The following is a 16,632-nucleotide window of genomic DNA, read 5'->3' on the forward strand; positions in this document are numbered from 1 at the left end:
CCAAAGCATACTGCAAAAGCAACCAAAGAGTTTTTGAAGGGAAAGAAGTGGACTGTTTTACAATGGCCAAGTCAATCACCTGACCTGAATCCGATTGAGCATGCATTTCACTTGCTGAAGACAAAACTGAAGGGAAAATGCCCCAGGAACAAGCAGGAACTGAAGACTGTTGCAGTAGAGGCCTGGCAGAGCATCACCAGGGATGAAACCCAACATCTGGTGATGTCTATGTGTTCCAGACTTCAGGCTGTAATTAACTGCAAAGGATTTGCAACCAAGTATTGAAATGTATAAGTTTGATTTATGGTTCTTATTCTGTCCCATTACTTTTGGTCCCTAAACAAGTGGGAGGCACATATGCAAACTGTTGTAATTCCTACACCGTTCACCTGATTTGGATGTAAATACCCTCAAATAAAAGCTGACAGTCGGCAGTTAACGCATATCTTGTTCGTTTCATTTGATATCCATTGTGGTGGTGTATAGAACCAAAAATGTTAACATTGTGTCGATGTCCCAATATATTATGAACCTGACTGTAGTTCAGTGGTCCTCAATAGGCGGCCCGCGGGCTCTCTCTTTGTAGCCCCCGAACCCCGCTCGGAAAAAAAGTTGATTTGGGGGTGACTTGCTCTTTAAGTTTGTGAACTTTTTTCTGCAAACTTCTAATATTTTGTCATATAACAGTTTAAGTTATCAGTTATTTAAAAAAGAAACATCAAAATGTACCAATTTAGATTGCTATTGCCGTTAGCAACGGTGAGATCCACTGAGATGAAAAGAGGAGGAGGACGAGATCAACTGAAAAGACCAGAGATGGGAAAAGGGGGGGAGGAGAACATTGAATATGAATATAGGTAGAACAGAGACATGGAGAGACTGAGACATGATGTACTTGATAAATAAAAAGGGTGGATAAAAAGAGTTGAGATTGGAAGGGAGGATAGCTGGAGGTGAAACAGGGAGCAAGTGGATTTATCTGTGAAAAGACTCTGGAACATGTCAGCGGTCTCATTTGCATCAACATCCAGCAAGACACAGAGTCAGTGAGTCAGCTACACACACACACACACACACACACACACACACACACACACACACACACACACACACACACACACACACACACACAGAAATGCTCTTATCTTGTCAGACTTTAGTATGCAGGGCTCTACGTCTTGCCACACACAAACACGTGCTCCCAAACACAAAATTAAAATAAAAACTACATGGCTGGGATGCTCTCTAGATGAAGAGGTACTTGTGCTGTAAGGAGTCAGGTGTTTGTTTTAGAGCTGGCCACGCTGAGACTGTTGTTCTGGTAGAGGGAGAACAGAAAATACACACATTTTATATTTTAAATACATTGCTACCCACTCAGCAGCATGCTGCACTGGTTTTCAAAGATCTTGAAGTTTTTTAATCTTCCTGCTTTTCTTTACAGTTTATAAAATATTTTAATACCTCAGCTAATACCTCTTATTATTTTTCTTTTTCCCTTGCTTTACATTTTATCACTTTTTTGTTGTTGTTTTTATGATATTTTAAATATTTTTTAAATCTTTTTTTTTTGTCCTTGTGAAGCTCCTCCTGATTTTTATCTTGAGAGGTGCTATATAAAATATTGTTTTCTTTCTTTTTCTTTCTTTCTTCCTTCCTAAGAGGAATTGTACAAACATATAAACTGCAATAGCACATAAAGGATTGTGAAACAATGAGTTACAGGCCATAAAATTCAGTTATTAGCAACAAATCCCTTCTTCTGATAATGAAGTATGCTTTAGTGTCCCCTACATCACATTTTTATTGTATTTATCAGCAGGTAACAACTGACATCTGGGTCTTCACTGACCAGCCACTGCATTAGGTTGACCTGTCTAAAAGCCAGTCACAGCATGGCAGTGACCCAAGCTGTGGTGAAAACAACTTTTTGAAGTTAAAAATGAGCATTACAATGGAAAAGGAAGGGGATCTGAGTGTCGTTATTAGATGATTGGTTTGAGATGATTGAAAAACAAAAGTAGCTCAACTCATCCCAATCGAGGTCTACAGAACAGCATCTCTGTACCACAGTATGTTGAACCTTGAAGCAGATGGTCTCCAGCAGCAGGAAACCTCACAAGGTGTCCCTCCTGTCAGCAAAGAACAAGAAACTGAGGCTAAAATCCACACAGGATCACCAGAACTGGATAGAGACTGGAAAACCTTTCTTGATCTGATGAGTCTGGATTTCAGCTGCAACATTCAGATGGTTGGGTCAGAATTTGGTGTCACCAACATGAAAGGATGGATCCATCCTGCCTTGTAACAATGAGGAGATGTTTTTGTCCCACTTTGGACCTGAGCCTGGTTTAAACACCACAACCTACATGAGTCTTGTTACTGACCATACCCACGTCTTTATGACAACAGTGGACCCACTTCCAGCAGGATAATGCACCACGTCACAAAACTCAGATTATCTCTAACGAGTTTCTTTAACACAAAGATTAGTTCACTGGACTCCAACAGTCTCCAAAGTCTCCTGATCTCAGTGTAGTCCAGAACCCCTTGAGAGATCAGTTCTGAAGGAAAAGCAATACCCCCACATCAGCAAGATGTCCCTAAAATAATTGATGAGTAAAGTTATCATTTCATCTGGTCTATGTTTTATCCTCCTCTGTTGAATTAGCATTCCCCAAGCTTTGTAAACTTATTAATAGTAACAGAAACAGTGAGGACAGCGATTATCAAAGCTCCTCTGAACAGACAAACCATCACAGCTGTGTTTTGTTTTTAGTCTCAGATCAAAAACGATTTTCACCTTTGCCAACGCTTTCTTTCAAATGAAACACACAGGTGCACGTCTGATGTGCAGTTCTGTTTATTCCTAAAGATGACACTATAGGTTCAGACAGCATCTCTGTTGTTCCCGAAACACCCCGTCCCTCGATATTATGACATTCAAAACACATTCTGGCCCATTCAGGCCTAAACGCATCTTGATCAAAAAAACTAAAGACGATTTGCATTTTGTTGTGGAAAAACTTAACAGACACCGAATCAAAGTCCGGTCTGGTCTCCAGCTAACGTCAACTACAACACACACTCTGATCACTTACAGTTGGACTGACTCATCTCAAGCAGACTTTTGACTCTTTGGCACCAAAGAGTCTGGGAACGTTTGGATATTTGGAAAGCATCAGCACTGTGGAGGCAGGTGCTGTGATTCATCCTTTTACTTCACAGAAAAAGAAAATATTGACTACTCGGGTGGTAAAAAAAAAAAAAGGAGGAAGTAGCCTTAAATTCTCCCAAAAAGTTAGAGCACTGCCTCGGATATGTCCAACGCAAAGAAATGTGCTGTGAGAAAAAGTAGGAAACGTGATAAATGATGTGGAGAGCTTCTGACCGTGATAATCTTTACTCTCCTTTGTGCAGTGGCCACTGTGTTCACAGAGAGAGCAGACAGACTGGGAGAGGTGCAATTTGCCCTTTTGAATGTCTCCTGCTCAGCAAATATCCTCAGGGGTAGAAAGGAAAGAAGTCAAAGTGAAAAGCCACCACAGGTCACTCAAACACACACACCTATAGTGGCGGACAGGGGAGAGTGGCCTCTGTACCTTGGCCTGTGGCCTTCTCCCTCTGCCCTTTCTAGTAAAAATGTCAGCACATTGTTTCCTTTCTCCTCTCTTTTCTGCATCTCTGCCCAGGTGACAGAAGATTCACGGTGAACAAAATAAGAAAAGCAGTGCCTGGCCTCTGGCTCCAACACAGTACTAAAGTCTATCAGAGTGAGATGTCGGTTTACAAAGGCCGTGACGCACATAAAGCAGAAAACAGCACTTTTTCCAAGAAAGGCCACACTGTTCAAATGTTAAAAAATAAATAAATAAATAAATATTTCTATCTATTCCAAGAGCAGCCTTACAGCCGTGTGTTTGAAAAGTTACTGACTGATGCGATTTGTTTTAAGAGACAAAAAACAAGAAATGGAGAAGATAAAATACATGAACATTTTTTATGTGACATTATGTCACAGACAGACCCTCTATTACACTAAAAAACATTTGGCATAATTATTTTTCAGTCGGATAAAATCCATCCATCCATTTTCATCCCCTTATCCGGAGTCGGGTCGTGGGTGGTAGTAGCATATGTCGAGAGCCCTAAACTTCTCTCTCCCCAGCGACATGGCCAGGTGAAAGACGTAGTCCCTCCAACATGTCCTGGGTCTTCCTTTAGGCCTCCTCTCGGTTGAACGTGCCCGGAAAACCTCACCAGGGAGACGTCAAGGATGCATCCTGACCAGATGCCCGAGCCACCTCAACTGGCTCCTCTTGATGTGGAGGAGCAGCAGGTCTACTCCGAGCCCCTCCCGGACGGCCGAGCTTCTCATCCTATCTCTAAGGGAGAGCCCAGCCACTCTTCAGAGAAAACTCATTTCAGCCGTTTGTGTCCACAATCTCATTCTTTCGGTCACTACCCAAAGCTCATGACCATAGGTGAGGGTAAGAACGTAGATCAACCGGTAAATCGAGAGCTTCGCCTTGTGACTCAGCTCTCTCTTCACCACAACAGAACGTACAACGCCCGCATCACAGATGCAGCACCAATCCGCCTATCGATCTCACGCTCCAGTTTTCCCTCACTCGTGAACAAGACCCCGAGATACTTAAACTCCTCAATTTGGGGCAGGACCTCACATTCTACCCTTTTCCCAATCAAGACCATGGTCTCAGATTTAGAGGAGCTGATTCTCATCCCAGCTGCTTCACACTCGGCTGCGAACCGCTCCAGCGAAAGCTGAAGATCACGTTCTGATGAAGCCAACAGGACTACATCATCTGCAAAAAGCAGAGACCTGATCCTCAGGCCACCAAAACAGATGCCATCTACACCTTGGCTCCACCTAGAAATCCTGTCCATAAAAGTTATGAACAGAATCGGTGACAAAGGGCAGCCTTGGCGGAGTCCAACTCTCACTGGGAACGAGCCCGATTTACTGCCGGCAATGCGGACCAAGCTCTGACACCAGTCATACAGGGACCTAACAACCCGTATCAGAGGGCCTGGTACCCCATACTCCCGGAGTACCCCCCACAGGACCTCCTGAGGGATGCGGTCAAACACCTTCTCCAAATCCACACAACATATGTAGACTGGTTGGGAAAATTCCCACGCACCCTCCAGGATCCCCCTGGTCCAGTGTTCCACGGCCAGGATGAAAACCACATTGCTCCTCCTGAATCTGAGGTTCAACAATCCGACTGACCCTCCTCTCCAGAACCCCTGAATAGACCTTACCAGGAAGGCTCAGGAGTGTGATCTCCCTGCGGTCCCCCTTTTTAAATAAGGGAACCACCACCCCGGCCTGCCAGTCCAGTGGGATTGCCCCTGATGTCCACACGATATTGCAGAGCCGCGTCAGCCAACACAACCCCACAACATCCAGAGCCTTAAGGATCTCCTGGTGGATCTCATCCACTCCTGGAGCCTTGCCACAGAGGAGCTTTTTAACGACCTCAGTGACCTCAGCACCAGAGATTTGACAGCCCAACTCAAAGTCCCCAGACTCTACTTCCACAATGGAAGACGTGTTGGTGGGATTGAGGAGGTCTTTGAAGTATTTTGCCCACTGATCCACAACATCCTGAGTAGAGGTCAGCAGCACACCGTCCCCACTATAAATAGTGTTGGTAGCGCACTGCGGACCGTCAACAATGGCGGACTCACGGATCTTTGACAGCGGTGGACCAGCAAAACCCAAAATCCTCAACCAGCTTACCTAGTTATGATTTTTGTTACTAAGCAGGCCGGAGGTGTCTTCACTTTGGAGTCGCTCTACCGCTTTTTTTTTTTTTTTTTGCTAAAAACGTCTAAAAACTCAGCTAGTTTCGGGTTAGCAGTTAAAGTCCAGCTGATCTCCAACCATGGAGCATGAGCTGATGTAAAAGGCCACAGAGCCTGGCTATGATCACAGCGGTCTGAGGCTCTGCTCTGCTTGTAATTTAACTGTCCCGGTCCACATTGGATCTCCTTAGGCGATCGGCATGACTACAGCTTCATGCGGAAACCATTTGGCTGTGCGGGTGGGCTACCCAAGCTCTTTCTTAGCTTCTTGGGCTAGCTAAGTTAGCTTGTAGCAACATTGGTTTATTTTTTCCAACTGTAACAGCCCCACCCTTAGCTATACCTCTTTTCCCATTTTTGGATTGTCTGGGCGTGACAAAATGTGTGACACGATCGAAATGGCGGTGGTGAGAACTTATAATTCGAGCATATGGACCTTAATTATCTAGTATATTTGTCGATGGTACTAGCTTAATAAACTATTTTTGGTCTAAAATATATATTTGTGACAGGGTGAGCATCCTATCACTGTATCTTGATTGATCATGCACCCTGGCTACTTGGCCACAGGGCTGTCCCTTTGGCTGACCGGTTAGCACACTTGACTTTCACCCAGGAGTGGGGATTGGATCCTGCCTGGGCCCTCGCTTCTCCACCTTGCCGCATACAGACCTTTTTATCGTCTTTAAAATGAGTTTTCACAGTATAATAAAAAATAACTTTTTCAGGTGGACAGAATTCACAATGTTTAACTAATTCGTGTTAACTGAAATTTCTCTACATTTCAGTATTATAATATGTTATTTGCGTTGTACTACTTCCTAATATCAATCTTTGTCTTTCTTTTATCATTTTAGCTGTCATCCTTTCTCTCCTGCGTCTCTGCCAATAAAAAACATCTGTGTATCTCACATGTCTGCTATAATCATTAGCCTGAACACTGCAAGCTGTTGATTAAACAAACAGAAAAGAATGGTGGCACATCTAACGGCTAATTGGGTTGACATCAAGTCAGTGGTACTGTGTATTACGACTGCACCATAGAAAGGTTCAAACATCACTGTTTGTTAAAATGATTTGGAAGGTGAAACTTTGGGCAGCATTTTTAGTCTTCATGATTTTCCTGGATAAATCATTGGTTGGTAGGAAAAAAAAGTTCAGTTAAAAACATCATTTAGGAGAAACACGCAGTGATGTTTGAGAAGTGAAACCAAGTTTATAAGATTTACAGAACGTGTGTAATAATTGTATGAACAGAATCAGGCAGGTGCAAGAAATTTGGGCACCACAAAAAAGAAATTAACTCAATATTTAGTCGATCCTCCTTTTGCAGAAATACCAGACTCTAAATGCTTCCTCTAGCTTCCAATGAGAGTCTGGATTCTGGTTGAAATTATTTTTGGACCATTCTTCTTTACAAACATCTCTAGTTCATTCAGGTTTGATGGCTTCTGAGCATGGACAGCTCTCTTTAACTCACAACACAGACTTTCAATAATATTCAGGTCTGGGGACTGAGATGGTCGTTCCAGAACATTCTACTTCTTCCTCTTCATGAATGCCTTAGATTTTGAGCAGTGTTTAGGGTCGTTGTTGAAAGATCCAGCCCCGGTGCAGCTTCAGCTTTGTGATTCCTGGACAATGGTCTCCAGAATCTGCTGATACTGAGTGGAATCCATGCGTCCCTCAACTTTAACAAGATCCCCAGTCCCTGCACTGGCTACACAGCCCACAGCATGATAGAACCATGTCAGCTGACATCTCTTGCACTGGTGTGTTAAACAGACACTATTCAACTTTTTCGTATTTTTAAATAATTTACTTTAGACAGTAAGTGCTAAAATGACCCTTTACAGGGTATTTATCCCCATCGCTCCCAGTGGACAGATCATTCCACTTGCAACTTCACAGTGCCGATCCAGTCTGTAGGACTGTAGAAAAAATAATGGAGCTGACATACCTGACATTGCAGTCTGCTTCCGGCATGCCACCTGAATGTTTTAGACACAGCTAATTTTGTTTAATTTAGTGATTAATCGCTCCTCTAGAAACTAATGAAGGCTGGGTAAATATTTCAGCTGCAAAATTGAGGCGTTAAAAAGACACACAGTAAGGAAATAGGTTTGAATAGTGTTTGAACAAACACTAGGGGTGCTGCATGCAAGCCAAACTTGCCTAGTCTCCCTTTAATGTTTAAAAGGCAGTTAATGTCTAACTGAAGCTTATAAGACAATCCACACAGCGTAACACCATAGCTGGACCGATCCACCTCCTCCCTGTCAGTTCTGTTTAGCGTCAGGGTGTTTGGTCCTGTCACTGGCATCCTGCTGAGACCAACCAATCAATAAAGAGCAGGATATAGCAAACAGCTCCAATTGATTCTGTTTTTTCAAGCAAATTGGAACCCGCTCAAACTGCAGTCCTCCTGCGAGAGAACAATTGCGGGAATACTGTGGTGGAATGGCATTAACCACCAAACAGCACTCACACCACCGTGCACATCTATATTTATTGGTATATGTTGCACCCATTTTTCAATAATTTGCAGCATTGCTGCCGTTCTCGCTTCAGAGACTGAGTTCTGCATTGACGGTGTATCCAAAGGGCACATTTGTACCAAACTGTAAACTCAGTCCAATTGTGGCCGTCTTGTACTCACTTAGCTGAAAAAAAAAACAACCTCACAAACAAATAAGCCTGCACAGGTTTATACTGTGTTGTGTTGCTCATAAAGTCCTGTGTTTGACCAACATGATTAGAAATGGAAGAGTAAAGCAATTTATTAATCATCAGAACCTGTCATCTGCTACGCTTCCACACATGATACTGGAATTCACACGGAGAGATTTTCTGCACTTTCACATTATGAAATGTTTTGACAAGAGTATGGAGGAAGCAGAGCTTTACACAAAGCGTATTGCAGAAATAATTGTGTATCCAGATCTATTTGTACATTAATACACTGCAAAAACGAATTTTCAAGAAAGTAAGAAATGCCTCATTCTCAGACATTTTATCTTATTTTTAGTCAGAAAAGATCAAATATTTAGTCAAAACAAGAAATTTTGCATCATAGTTGAGAATATTTACTTGTGTTTTGTAGATAAGGATGTTTTTTTTTTTTGTTTTGTTTCTTTTTAGACCAAAAACATGATAAAATATCTAATACGAGGCTTTTTGAAAATCAGTTATGCCGTATCTGTTTTTGTTAGAGGAAACTCAGCGCTCCGTGATGATGTGTTTGTGGACTGGGGGAAATAATATGAAAATGGTGATGCTTTGGATTTTGTGGTAATATGTAGCCATCTGTTCCTTCCAAGTGTTTTAGTCCACTTCCAGTGATTTTTCTTAACATGCAGTGTTTCTGATTATTTTACCTTCTCCTTGGTGCCGGTCTGTGAGGTGTCAGGCCTGGTGCGGATGGTGAATGGGGAGGCGAGCCTCAGCAATATCCCTTGGAATGAAGGATCCATCTTGGGTGAGACAATCTCAAAACAGTCCCTAAACGAGAGGCTCCGGTGAGGCTCAATGCGAGCCTGTTTCCTCAGTCCCTCTCCGAGCTGCAGTAGCTCCATGCGAGGCCCCAGGACGAGGTGGAACGGAAAGGCACGGCAAAACGTAGCCAGGGAGATGCGCAGGTCACTGGGGTTGGTGGAGAGGGGTGAGCGGCTGGTGCTCGGTGAGGCAGAGTTCGGGATGGAAAAAAGGGAAGGGAGATTTGTCTCCTGGATTAGGAAGGAAAGACAAACTGTAGGAACAGAAGTTGGAAAAAGAGAAGGAGGGGATGGAGACGAGGAGGGCGAGACGGTGGGGGACGCAGTGGGTGTGGGGGTCGTGGAGTCACAGTCTGTGAGTTCTGTATCTTCGATTGGCAACAGGGGAGTTAGAGGTGGCACCTCCTCCACCTCCACTTCTGAATGATAGATCCGCCTGGCAACGGCTCTAATCAAACCTGGCATAACTAATCCGACAACAGGTGCAGGGTTGAAACAATGAAGAAGCAACACTTTCCCTCTTCCATCTCGTTCTCCACGCCTGCCAACTTTGTTCAATTTCCCTCTCCCTTTCTCCTCTTCGTGGGGATCCTTGCACTGGAAGGAGGGGCTCTCAGATGAGACGCGACGCCCTGTGGAGGTGCGAATGTGTTCCAAAATGGCGTCAAAACCATTGAAGAAATCCTGAAGGTTGCCGCCCACGGCCCGAAGTACTCGCTCATTTTCTTCAAAGCAGAGGCTGAAGAACTCCTCACCGAAATGCTCTCGCAGCTCGCAGAAGGGTACTCCTGTGAGAGGACACGAAACACCCTCATCAGCAGGGCAGGAATGCAGTCAGAGGATACACACTTAACATCATAGACCCTAACCAACACACACTTCTGCTGCCAACATGCAGAGAATCTAATCCAACAAGCCGAACCCCACTGTTCCACCTGTGATGTGTTTAGAGCAGGATTTAAAACATGAAAACTAATTCCTCTATTCACTCATCCTGATTCACTTAGGGTCACATGGAGCTAGTGCCTAATTCTCGTACTCATCAGGATGGAGGTGGAGGACACCCTGGACAGGCCGAAAGTCCAGACAGTCAACCAATCACACTCTCACTCATATCCAGGGACAATTTAAGGTCTTCAATTCACCTAAATGTGTGTTTTTGGTTTGTGGGAAGAAGCTGGAGTAACCAAGCAAAAAAACTCAAGCGTGCATGAAACCATGCTAACTGCACAGAAATGCTGCAGCCGGGATTCAAACTTGCAAATTTCTCACTGCAAGCAAACTGTGCGATGAACTGCAGCTTGTAGAGACCAAGTTCATTATTGTTTTCAACATATTTTCAGTGCTCTCCAGTATAAATGAATGCCTTGAGAGTTGGTTTCTGGGGGGAGCTCTGTCGCTCCTGTTTCAGGAAGTAGAAGTTAGCCAGAGGAGAGGAAAGTGGAAGATGGCAGGACTTGGAATCTTACATCCTGATATTTGGACATGTCTCTAATAAACTAACAGCAAAGAAACTTCACCACTGACTCTGTTTGCTTTGCAACGTTTATGTTTAAGGGTTAGGGTTAAGAACAGACCCTAAAAAAGATTACAATTTTTATTCAGAGAGATTTGAAAAAAGATGATGCAAGCATGGTTTGAACAACACAAACCAAATGGTTGAGTTGCAACCAAGTCTGTAACCAGAAATATTATTCCTTCTAACATTGTGATCATTTGCATGTAAAATAATTTCTGATTTTCTAATTCTGGTGAACAGCTTTACATTTGGTGGTGAAACAGAATTTGATCTCTTAAAAGTGTTCAGTAGAGTGGTTGGGTTAGAAATCAGTTTTATACTTTCTAAAAAAAATAACACGAGGTGCCGTCGAGGTCAGAGAAAGATAGCCTAAACTGAAAGTGTTTGAGAGGGGAAAAAAAAGTAATTTGATGTCAGAAACTAGTTTGTGTTTATGTGGGCATATTTGACTGCTAAACTTGTAACTTTTAGTAGCATGTAGCTATTAGCTATAGCTAGTAGCTGGTAGCTAGTAGCTAGAAGAATGCAAAAACATGAATCACTCACTGCCTAAAGCCAACCTTGTTTCATAAAATGACCAAAGCTAGCTGGCATATGTAGGCAAAAAATGTCTTTCAGTTTAACTGACATTGAGCTTGATTTTTGTGACATTTAAAACTCCAGGTAATGTGCATTTTTTGAAGAAATACTGAGCCTTCAACAGTTTCTCTGACTTGTGGGGTCAAATCAGAGAAAAGAAAGCCAAAGATAATTAAGTGTCAGCTGTTGGGGGAAACCGAGAATATAAGGGAAATGTTTGTTAGACATCATAAATGAAAGTAATTAATACCATACTAGATCATTAATGGATCATTTTCAAAGAGAAAAGAAAGTAATGGAAGTCAGAAACGGAACACAAAGTGCTGAAGAGTAGCAGCCGTGGGGAGCACAATGCCTGCGCGCTGTGAGCTTGGAGTATTAGTCACGATGGAAGAAATAGTGCACCATAGTGAACAAACATTTTTAATGAATTTGAAACATTTAATGATCTCGAAATTATGAAAAGAAGTGATTAATGGGGTGGTTGACATTTGCAGTGATCTCTATAGGAATCAATGCCTTATAAGTCGTTCTCTGAGGAAAGAAATATACCGGTGCACCATTTCTCAGACCTAAGTGCCATCACAGCTGAGCCTCACACGGCAGGTTTTGGAGTCCTATTTCCTGATATTTGGACATTTCACCTAAGATTGGATAACAGCAACGTTGATGTTTTATCTCCATAAATAACACAAGCCTGCTAGGCTTCTGCCGTGACATAGTGTTGCTAATGCTAATGGTTAGCTTAAATAGCCAAGACCAGCCTTCCCCATCCTGAGTCAGTGAATGTTAGGTGACCGTGTTAAGTAGATCTGTGAGGATTTTCAAATCCTAGATTTTCACCGTCTATTTTCCATCAGAAGCTAATGCAGGAGATAAGTGTAGGAGACCATTTTCATGTTCAGCTTGTATGAAAACCTCTGAGTGACCGATTATAATCAGTCAACCACACCTTTAAGGCTGCTTTGAGACTAAAAGTGAATTTCTGCATTTAAACGTCAAATAGTTTTTTTTAACTGAAAGAACTGTTATTTTAGTTAGATTTAGTAATAGTTTAATGGAGGTGAATTATTTATGCGTCATTATAATACTTTGCTATCGGATAGTCATACAGGCGGAAGGTGGAGGGGAGTAGAAAGATGTATTGATATTTGTTTCATAATATAATCACAACCCTCTGATTCATGATTGAATCAACCTATGAGGAGTCAAGGTCCCACTCCTGCTTAAGACACATTTAATGGAAACAAAAGTCAAAACAACAGTTAACATGCTCACCTAGTATAGTCCCCATGTACTGAAGAATTTGTAAGACGTCTTCCTCTGAGCCAGAACTTTCCAGAAATGGACACTTCTCCTCTTTCTTTTCTCGTCGTCGTTCCTCACTTTCAACTTTCTGACACCTGCAGGTTATACGAAGCCAAGGTAACAGGGACACACTCAGAGTAATGTGTGGGTGTGATGCAGAGGAGATGGGACAGGATGTAAAAATAAACGCAATATAAAGTTCCTCAGGTGCTATTTTTTTCACAGCGTGTATTTGTTTTTTTAGGACTGCAGAGTAGAACGAGGAAGAACTAGTAATTATGGAGTAAAATAAAATATTTCTAAAGTACATAAAATTTTGTTTCAAGCAACTGTTTTGGGGAATTCTAGAAGTTGCTTGAGTCATCCTCTTTCGAGTTTCATACAAAGTGAAAACAACAGATACCAAAGTGTAAAGCCGAGCGGTGCCAAACCGATGTCTCTGCATCTGTATGCAGGCTGTGCTTTGTGAACGGTGTTTATCAGTGTTGTGCCTGGCTGAGCGCACTCTGCTGGGTTTTACTGTTTTGACAGAGGGGAGACAAGAGGTGAAGGAGTGTGTCTTGGTGTGTGTGTGTGTGTGTGTGTGTGTGTGTGTGTGTGTGTGTGTGTGTGCGTGTGTGTGTGCGTGCGTGCGTGCGTGCGTGCGTGCGTGCGTGCGTGTGTGTGTGCGTTTCTGGTTTGTGACCAAAACAGGTAAGAAGAAGAAGACGATGAGAATGGGGAGTCCCAGAGACAAACGCTCACGACTGAACAGGTGTATGACGTGTGACAGGCAGGTGTGAAAAAATAAAGGCTAATGTGTAAGAAATGTATGACAGGGACAGCTGGGACACAGCACTGTAGGTGGACATGAAGGAAGAGTCTTGAAGACAATCGGAAAATAAAGCGATGGTTTGTACCTGATCTCTTGTTGTCTGTAGAATTGAAGAGTTCGCTGAAGAGCTTCCTGAACAGTCTGTGTCTGCAAGAGGAAGAAACGATTTAACAACATGGCTTCATGGCACTTCAAGTGAAAAGTGTTTAAAAAATTACTACACTCTAAGAAATGAAGGTTGAATTCACTTTAAAACATTTATTTCGACTGGTTTCGCTAAACCCAGTAGCTTAAATGTAACGAGAAATAAACATTTACTTTTATCATAACACCTTATAACATTATTTCTCTTTACATTTAAGCAGCTGGGTTTAGTTGAACCAGTTAACATGACTTACTTAAGTTAATTCAACATTTCTTTTCTTACAGTGTACTTACTATCCTACATGTTGTAGAAAGCATCATGAAAGGCCTCAGTTTGGAGAAATAGACATTATATCCTGCATAACTGATAGACTGAGAGCGAGTTCAAGAGCAGCCACGTCCAAAGCCAATTTAAAGTTAAAGCCTCGTTAGTCATTACATATTGGTGAAATTTATCTCCACATTTGACCCATACCGGTGGTGAGCAGTGAGCTGCAGCAGTAGCAGCACTTGGGAACTATCTGGTGGTTTAACCTACCCAATCCAACCCATTAAAGCTGGGAGGCATTGGGTCCCATTTTTAACGTCTTTGGTATGACCAGACTGGGATTTGAACCCTGATATCCCAGTCCCAGGGTGGACACTCTACCACTAGGCCACTGAGAAGGTGGCCAAGGTTTCCTCCATCAAGAAACAATGCCTATCTCCCAGATGTGGCTAGTTTTAACCACAACATAAAGTGAAATTGTATGAAATGAGATTGCATGAATTAGCTACTATGAAAGTTTGAAGACTGGAGCCTTTTTAAGATGGCAGCAATACACTTTGGTCTTGGCTGTGCCTGGACTACTCATTAGCTTATCAGTCCTGCAGGATGTAATTCCTACTTTCCCAAACTGAGTCCTTTTAAAAAGACGTCTAATTATAACTGTTACATAAAGACACACTTAAACACAGCTGGAAATTTTATTCCAATCAACACTAGTTGAGTTTTCATTTATATTTTCAGTCACTAAAATAAACCAGAGTCTCTGTATGATTTTAGCTCAATGAAAATTTCCAAGTCTGTTAAAGTGACAGTGTGTAGTTTCCCTGGCGATAGGGGGCAGTACATACCTAAATGATTGCAGGCGAGCATTATTGTTGTGTTCAAGTAAGACCTTACCAACGGATGGTCATTAGGGTCAAAAATCGCTGGAAGCACAACCTCCAGCAAAATAACAAGAACATCAGATTCCCTTTCATCACTGGCAACGAGTGAAGAGGTAAATGTGTAAAACGTTTCTCAATGCTGAAAGTTTTGTAACCATTTGTTACAAATCAGTAAATGCATTTGGGCTTCCATAGAAGGAAACATGGCATCCAATATGGCGTCGCCCAGAGACTTAGACCCGCACTCATGTATTTAAGAACAAATTTTTATGGTTATATCTTATGAAATGCCAATATTTTTCATCAACTGGGCATCTTTTCATTAATTTACAACAACATTTATATGGATATTTCTCGAGATTAATGGTAAAAACTACACATTGCCACTTTAATGTTTGTTACAAAAACTAACTTCTAGTTTATGTAGCTGAATCTATAAAAACAATGCTAAACACACATCTGACAAACATTCATTATTGTATTTGAAATAATAACTTCATTCTCAAAAGGCTAATAGCTGAAAACGTGCCATATTGGATGGATCAAATGAAATATGCAAAAGTCTTAAGCCTTGGGCAGGGGTGTCCTTTCAGTGCCACATTACAACTAAAAGTAAATGTTAACTAGAAATGAGTTTAGAGATTGGGTTGCCTCTGCACTAAGGTGAAAATGATCCACAACAAGGCAGACAAAAAATAAATAAATAAAAATGATCCACAACAAGGCAGACAAAAAAAAAGTGTCACCTAACAAATCTATATTTAATGTTTCTCAGAAGACATGTTGACAAGTCAGATTGAATCTCAGGTGTGTACAACATAATAACAATAGCTGAATTCCAGCTGCAGAGTTTGGAGAAATCTTTAATGTGAAAGATCATATTATCATCCCTGAAAATGGATAAAAACACATTATTTTATTCTTTAGATGTCAATAAAAAACTCAGTTTTGCCACAAGAGATCACATGTTCACACATTATTTAATACTGTTTTAAGAGGAAAAAAGAATCAAATCAACCAGACCAAAATAATGTTTCCAGATTATCAGAAGACACACACAGCTTGATGGTCTGTGTGTGCAGCTGGCATGTTTTGCTTTACTGGCAGCCTAAGCTTTAGTGGGCGGGTCCAATGTGATTATCTGCGATGCGGCTGAAAGGCACGGCTGTTGGGACAATCAGGAACACGGCGTGCCAGCTGGAGAGGTCACTCTGAGACCTTCGACCGCTCTGGACATACAGACATGGTTCTGAGAGTTTGTGCATTTGCGTCTCCTTGGGTATTTGGAGCAGACGGAAAGAAAGTAACAAAGATAGTAAATTATGAGGGCAGTAGGGCAAAATGACATGAAACAGAGCTGAGACTTCAGCGTAGGACGTGGAGGCAGAGAAGACATGTTTGTGAATATGTTTCTTGTATTATAGTTACCGGGTTATGAACCACAACCATACATGAGTGCACCCATGCCTGGAACTGTTTGTCCTTGATGCAGCTACTCTTTGACAGCAGAACCTGCTCCATGTGTGCACACGAGACAGAAACTGTTATCACCAACAGGTTTGCACACATACGCAAACATGCTGCACACATACATCACTATTACTTTGCTTTGTCACTACTTCGGCATGTTTACTGTACACACATCTTGACACCCAGGCACACATTAATCTCACCGAGTCACGTATACAACCTGGCTTTAGGTGGCGGGGTCTAACTAACCAAATCAAGGTTGTGTGGTTTTTAGAGATGAAGGGACAAAATTCACTAAAGGAAACAATTAAATGGTTTAG

The 16,632-nt window shown here is 42.1% G+C and overlaps 1 protein-coding gene across 1 annotated transcript in view; it reads right to left on the minus strand.

The window, feature by feature from the left end:
• Nucleotides 1–16,632, minus strand: part of gucy1a2 (guanylate cyclase 1, soluble, alpha 2) — a 92,691-nt gene that overhangs the window by 61,120 nt on the left and 14,939 nt on the right. The window contains exons 2-4 of the mRNA XM_015951690.3: nucleotides 13,632–13,693; nucleotides 12,703–12,827; nucleotides 9,210–10,114 (exon numbers count right to left, since the gene is read on the minus strand). Of these exons, the coding sequence (XP_015807176.1) occupies nucleotides 9,210–10,114; nucleotides 12,703–12,827; nucleotides 13,632–13,693 (1,092 nt within the window). The remainder of the gene's footprint in view (nucleotides 1–9,209; nucleotides 10,115–12,702; nucleotides 12,828–13,631; nucleotides 13,694–16,632) is intronic.

This window comes from Nothobranchius furzeri, chromosome 13 (genome assembly GCF_043380555.1).
Source record: "Nothobranchius furzeri strain GRZ-AD chromosome 13, NfurGRZ-RIMD1, whole genome shotgun sequence".
Lineage (NCBI taxonomy): Eukaryota > Metazoa > Chordata > Actinopteri > Cyprinodontiformes > Nothobranchiidae > Nothobranchius > Nothobranchius furzeri.